Below are 7,392 nucleotides of genomic sequence, written 5' to 3' on the forward strand. Positions count from 1 at the left end.
AGAACATTTTGTGCTGGAGAAAAATACATATATTTGGTGAGCTCTGGTGGCCTAGTGGCAAGAAGCTGCACTGCAATCCCGGAGGTGTATGGTTCAAATCCCCCAGATGCTCTGCTGGAGAAGGAGGAACAATCTCCTCCTGTACCAGTCAGATCTGATTTAACGGTACACACAATTAAAAAACAAAACAAAACATGTATCTTATGTACAACACATCCATGGAACCACCATCTTAAATTATGCAAGTAGGACCTTGGCAATACTTTGGATGGGTACAGCTACGACAAATATTTAAACAATTTGTGAGAATTGCCAGTCTTGGTGTTTCTATATTAACAATCTTATCCATCCTATCTGCATTCAATATAGTAAGTTAAGTTTGAAAAGGGTCATTAAGTCTGTACCTATTTCTATCCTATGTTGCTTATTCTCCTGAATTGAAGAACTGACAGATGTTTATCATTATACCTAATAAACTGCCCTTTCCACTTTCTAAAAGCATACAAATTACATTAATGAGAAAGGAAAGCATCAGTCTTTAAAACATGTTCTTTTCGTTAGTTTTAGGTTGGAGAAGAGAGGCAAGATCATTTAGGCAACAATTACAAATTTGGTAACATCTACAACTGAAAAACAATGGCATTTCCAATAAGTATTCTTATTGATTAGCAAATCTCAAATAAGAAAAAATGGTATTACTATGTAACTGAGTAATGCTACCATATGAGCAATATCATGAATTAATAATCTGTGCTCAGGTAAGGAATAATTGGTTTGTTTTCTAGAAAGCATGTATCTAAGCTTCTTAAAGCATGAAAATCTCAAGAACTGCATCCCTTTCTGGGGGCACACAATTTCAGAACTTCTACATACTACTTTAACAATCCATATTCTATGACAGAGAACTGAGTTCCCACAGACTGTGCAAGAAACTTACCTTTCATAATTCACTCTACGAAGTATTTGTTTTACATTAAAAAGAAAAACCTCAGTTACTTTACAATTAACGTGCCAATGTTGATTAGTTTCCAGAAGTCAATTATGAATGGCAAAAAAAGTGGAGAAACAAACAGCATACATTATGTGTTTTCTACAACAATGGATGAACACCTCTCTGGTGGTTCAATTCCACTGTTGGGTTCTTGGAATTGTCTTGTGTGTGATTTAGCCTTGTAAACTCAAAGTAAATGTCAATTATGAGCCAGTTATTTTTTATTACTGTTCCCATTATTTTAATAGGGGGATTGGAAATAAGGAGAAATTGTGCCTGGGGAGGGGATGATACCCTAACTGTTTAATAGTTGATCTTCAGTAGTAAAACTCATTTAAATAATGTTTTTGAGTGTCAACAAGCTAACACCTTGTTAAATAGTGTGTTTTCACCAATGACATTGGCAGTTTAGTCATTTTATCATTAGGTTTAGAAACACTATCAAGTACTAACCAAAGCATTCTTTTTGTGCCTACATATGACGGAAGACTTGCATTGTACATACAATTTTAGTTAAAACTTGAAATAAGACAAAATTATCTGTTTAGCAAAGGCTAAAATGAATCACAAATTGGCAAGGATGTTACATTAAGTCCTCTCTACAATGGGATGGTCTATAAAACTGTTCAATTATTTGAAGTATCTTTTACTGCTCTACCTTTTGGAAATTAGACGTGTTTTTGTTTAAAAAAAATTCCGTTTTGCTGATAACAATCTCAAACATCCATAATCTCAATGTTAATTTTTCTGAAAGGACAACTGGTAGTTGTCATTACTGTTATTTTCAATTTAAAAAAAAAAAATACTAACTTTTCTGGGGAGCTCTGGTGGCCTAGTGGTGAGGAGCTGCAACTACAATCCCAGAGGCACATGGTTCGGATCCACCAGATGCTCTGCCAGGGAAGGAGGGACAATCTCCTCCTGTACCAGTAAGATCTGATTTGATGGTAAACTCACACAAAAAGAATAAAAAATAAAAAAAATTTAAAAGAAAACTTTTCCCACTATAATTTGCATCTTCAACTCACATGATTTTAGAAAACCTATGTTTTATATTTAGTTGTGCAACAGGAACAAGAAATCCATTAGCACTAACGTTTTAAAATGTAGTAGTTTAGTAGCACCTAGAGCATATTACTCTCAATTTTTAAAAAGTATTAACTTGTTAAAAGCATGCAGGAAAGTATAAACAGTGAATAAAAACCACACCTGACAAAATAAATTATTTACATTTCAAACATGTATAACCAATGAACATGGCCTAGCTTTTTTTATTGGTATTCACTTCAGTAACTTGAAACCACAGATATAAGCAGTATTTAAGCAGAGAGTTTACAAGTAAACACAGTATACATGCAAATTTTTGTTCACAAAGTTCACAAGTGCAGGTACATGAATTAGAAGCGTGCGTCTAAAATTGTGGCCAAACTGCTTTAAAATGCAAAAATGTAAAATTACATCTTGAAAAATATGAAGAGATGGTTTACACACTTCAAAAATCAAGTGGTGCTTATATCAGAGATGTATGACAGCTACAGGATTCAAGTGACAAGCAGTAAGATCTCAGGAAATTAATACTGGTCAGAGAGAACAGGAATATTTTTTACATTTCACTGAAAATACATTTACTACTAGAATACGAAGTCTAGCAGGAACTTAGGGCAAAAATGTTACAAAAATCTAAATCCAAATACTAACATTTCTTATCTAAAAGAGCATGACATTAAAAGAAAACTGCACCTGCATTCTAATCACCAACTGCAAAAATTAAAATGCAACCAAAAAGCTTCAAACTCCAAAATGAAAAGTCTGCAAGGCTCAGATTAGAATGTGGAATGTTTCAAATAAAGTAATAAAAATACAATTGGTTTTGTTCTTTATTGAATTGAATCACAAACTGTTGACATTTTTTTCAAGCTTGGAAAAAAAAACTTATTTTCATTTCTCTGAAATGTTTCTACATCTTTTCCTTAGTGGTGCAAGTTATAAGTAGCTTATGGCGTCAGTCTCTACACAAAGTACGTCTGTTGCCATTATGATAAAACAAAACCTACTCTTCATTAACTGTGTATTTTTGCTACAACATTTAAACACATGAAGAGACATCTAGTTATTAAGCCACTAAAACAAGAGTACAGTATTTTCATCTACCAGTACTGTATTTATAAAAGGTTAACAATAAAAACAAAAAAGAATTTTCTTTGAAATCGTTAAGCTTCTTGCACATCTTAAGCTTCCTTCTTCTGTCTGCGCTCTTCTGCTAATTTATTCAGAAATTTCTGAAAAGTGAAAAAGAAGAAGAAGAAAAAACAAAGAATTACAGTGATTATGTTAACTACAACAAGAAGTGGATGTCAGGGACCTATTTCCAAAATAAAATACTGTGTATCCAAGCTTAGGTACTGGAGTATCATTTAAAATACAACCTTATCAATATTTTCAAGAATGAATTATTTGCAAGTATAAAAAACTAAACTGGTTCAAAGGACATCATAGTAAGGTATGAAATATGACAAAAGATGAAAACCCATTTACTTCAACAGATGATTAATCCCAAATTTTAGAGGTGAAAAAACAAAGACCATATCCACACAAGAGCTGGTGCATTCTAACAGAGCAATTAAAACATTTAACCAAATGCTTTATCAAACTAGGAGGTGCCAGAGAGTTTTTACATGATTAGTAGTAAATCTTGGCAGTTTGTCAATCAGTTTCTGCTGCAATTACAGGTATACCGAGTTTTGTTTTCTACAAATTGAGGGTTAGTGATAACCATGTGTTGAGAAAGAAAGCCTATTGTTGCCATATTTTCAACACTATCTGTGTCATATGTATTTGTAACTCTTAAGTCAAACTTCTAAATATTTCTACTGCAATGAAACACTATAGTAAAAACAATTTTTAAATGTGAAAGAATCATTGATTTGTTCATTGCAGTCACCTGGAAATAAAACGGCAATTGACTTCTAGGTATGCCTGTAAGCAATTTTGCTATTACAATACCACTGAACAGTCATGGACAATATATAAATGATGTTGGCTATATGTTACAATAAATAATTATAAAAGCAAGCAGTTGGGTCACAAAGTATTGATTTTTGACCCGTGAAATAGACTTGTAATCTGGAGTTTCTACATATGTGATTTCACTAAAGATATTATATAAAAAACAGAATACCAAAGTTTTCTTCTAGTTAGAAATTACTATAAACAAGCTATTTTAACTAAAAAAAAAAAGCGAAAAAGATTATCTTTAACTTAAAATAGGAATTCCGTATCTGCGTGACCAAGAATCGGGGATTAGCTGACTGAAAATAATAAAAGCATCAAAATGCCTTTATTATTAAGACTACCAGATAATAAAGCTGTCTATAGGTAGGCAGGCCTCACATCTAGCAAATTAACGTCAGAAAGAAAAAGGGCACAAACTTAACACTGCGGGCTCAGACTACCAATGACTAAGGGACTGACGATCTGAGCCTTCTATGGGTCCTCTTGCATAGATCCATATCTGGAAGTTGGGAGGTCCTGTGATGCTGACAGGTATTCACCCAGACCTCGACTTGGGAAGATTTTGTCATTTGTGGTTGTAAAGAGGTAAGATAGCTTGCCCTCAAGGAAACAATTCTGTTAATAGCAGAAACCCAGGAATTATTATTTTGTTTCAATGCACCTGAGAGTTGGAGCATATTCAACAGCACCTTACAAAAAGTACTGTAATAATTTTCCTTAAGTACGGTCATGCAATTTTAGAAAATTATCAGTTGGGACAACGAGTAGCAGCAATGTAGCTTTATTTGGACAGAATCCTAACTTAAGTCCAAATCTGGAGATTAGGGTCAAAAAGCAGAAAGTGCCATATGGGAGTGTCCAAATGAAGAAACAGAAGTAGTAAACTGAGTTATTAACAACTAGAAAATAAGCTCACTGACTTTCATATACAATGTCATAATTATTGTACTCTACTAATTAATTAACTCAGTATTTACCTGACATTTGCTATGATGATAATATTTACGGTTTTCAAAGAATGACTTGGGGATCTTTTTAAAATGTAGGTTTTGATTATCTGGGATGGAAAGGCAAATTCCATCTCTGAGAGGTCCAAACAGTGTTAACCTGGTGTAAGCTCTTTTCCAAAAACTTTTAAGAAAAAAGGTGGGAGGGATTAATTCTAGGACAATGCACTGCAGTAGTTGCACAGAGGATACGCCACACACTTGCTCTATGTCCCATGATTTCTTTTAATTTTAACAACAAAAAACACCTCTCCTTTTAGATCCAGCCTTACCTTTAATTTCTGATAATGAGGAAGGCTGCTGCAATGAGTATTCTTTGCAACGTCTTCATTTGTATAAAAGAGTGAACACAGCTTACAGTAAAACCCTGTTTTAGGTATCACATAGTCTATACCTAAAAACACAAACATATATTCTTACAAATTACGTTAACTTAAAATTTTAATTAGTATTCTTCAAAGCGTTTTGCCTGCCAGTGTAAGCTGAATTATAGAAAACACTGTGAAGAGTCAAACACGGCCCAAAGTAAAACAACAACAACAAAAACCCCAATGTAAAATCCATCATAGTATTTTCTATTTAACTGATGTTTAAATGCCCCCTTAAATATACTATTAAAGAGACAGAAATATAGAACATAGAAAAAACAAACCAATGCTAAATTTTCAGAAACATTTATGAGGAAAAAGTAACATTGTGGATATGATAACATAAGATAATACAAGATCAGGAAAAATGGCCAGGAAAGACAGAAAATATTAAGGTTTACAAATTGTTTCACACAGAAAAAACTAATATTCTGTTGGAACTTTAAAACTTATTCTCAGATAGCTTAGTAAGGAAAGTTTGTTTGTAGGGGGAAAACAAAGCCTTAAATCTCACCAACAGGAACATTGGGCTGATACGGTCCAATTCTATACTCATCTGGGATTGTATAGTCCTCCTTGTTTTCATCACTTTGGCCATCGGCATTTTCACTTGTATCTTTGTTGGGATCATCAGCACCCTCAGCAGATTCAGAGCCTGTCTCTGGACTTTCCTCATTTTTAATTCCATTTTCCAGCGCTGCTTCACTTTCTTGATCAAGTTCTTCGATCTTGTCCACCTTAATTTCAACCAAACCATCATAATTTTTGTCACCAGATTTAAATGCCATGCCCGATTTACGAAGTTTCTGATGTTCCGAATCTTCCTCATCACCAACCTCATCTAGAGTGACAAAACCTTCCATACTCCCTGGGAAACGACGCTGTTAAGAAAGACAAATTTACTCTGCGACAATTATCCTGCAGCATCCCTTCCATTTGTTTTACTTGAAAGGAAAGGGATAGCGTCTTTGTCTTCAGACATTCTCTCCAAAATAAATGTCTGGATCCCCATCCCCACCCCAAATCACTGTTGATTCTTTTAACAATTTAGCTTGTTCTGATGTAATGGATGGCCTGCTTAACACAAAATGATTCAAGACATTTACATTCAATACTTTTAAGATAATCTTCCTGAGTGTGCCAAGAGTAAATTGATAAAAGTCGTTATCAATTTGGTTTACAACTGCCTCACAGTATAAAACTCCTATTTAGAGAACACTCATTCTCACACAGTAGTACAAATAGCCTCAATTCATTTCCAGCTCTGCAAATAGTCAACTGAAGAACTACAAGTTATTGAACTTCTCCATGCCTAATTCTACCACTTTTTTATTAGTTTTTATATGTGTATTGTCAAATCTGATTTGACCAGTACAGGAGGAGATTGTCCCTCCTTCTGCAGCAAAGCATCTGGTGGATTTGAACCGTGTACCTCTGGGATTGCAGTGAAGCTTCTTGCCAGTAGGCCATCAGAGCTCCCTAATTCCACCAGGTTTTCTAACAGTTAAATAATGCTATCTCTGCCACATATAGTAAATTTTAAGAATTTGATTGGTACATATAAACTGCCTTGGATAACATATCCTATGTTTTAAAAAGCAAGTAATGTATTTAATCCAGTTTATTTTCTTCTTTTAAGTAATTCTCCAATTTTTAAGAATACTGGGTTAACTCATCTTTTTAAGTACTACTCTACTTAAACTACCAATGTAATAGAAACTGCATGAAGCCTGTGTCCCCTAATTTTTATAATATTCTTAATGTTTATACTGAAGACTAATTATGTTTATAGTATAGCTTGGTTCTTGATTTTTTTTTTCTCTTATTTTTCCTCATCCCGATTCTACTACTGGGTAAATAACATGAAAAATATATCTGATTAACTGTACTAAATATTCACCAGTATGAAATCTTGATTTACCTTTTTAAGCTTTTTCTTTGCTGAAGCACTTGAATCTTTTTTCGCAGCTTTGTCCGAAGGATCTTTTTTCCCATCAGAAGCCACATCACCTAA

At 33.8% G+C, this 7,392-nt stretch overlaps 1 protein-coding gene across 1 annotated transcript in view; it reads right to left on the bottom strand.

Moving 5' to 3' along the window:
• Positions 1-3,219: 3,219 nt before the first annotated feature.
• The window catches only part of LOC102874601 (matrin-3-like), a 15,158-nt gene continuing 10,985 nt past the window's right edge, over positions 3,220-7,392 (bottom strand). Inside the window, exons 10-13 of the mRNA XM_006891234.1 lie at positions 7,300-7,388; positions 5,893-6,259; positions 5,283-5,404; positions 3,220-3,270 (exon numbers count right to left, since the gene is read on the bottom strand). Coding sequence (XP_006891296.1) covers positions 3,220-3,270; positions 5,283-5,404; positions 5,893-6,259; positions 7,300-7,388 — 629 coding nt within the window. The remainder of the gene's footprint in view (positions 3,271-5,282; positions 5,405-5,892; positions 6,260-7,299; positions 7,389-7,392) is intronic.

This window comes from Elephantulus edwardii, unplaced genomic scaffold (assembly GCF_000299155.1).
Source record: "Elephantulus edwardii isolate Elephantulus edwardi_28Jun2011 unplaced genomic scaffold, EleEdw1.0 scaffold00095, whole genome shotgun sequence".
NCBI lineage: Eukaryota > Metazoa > Chordata > Mammalia > Macroscelidea > Macroscelididae > Elephantulus > Elephantulus edwardii.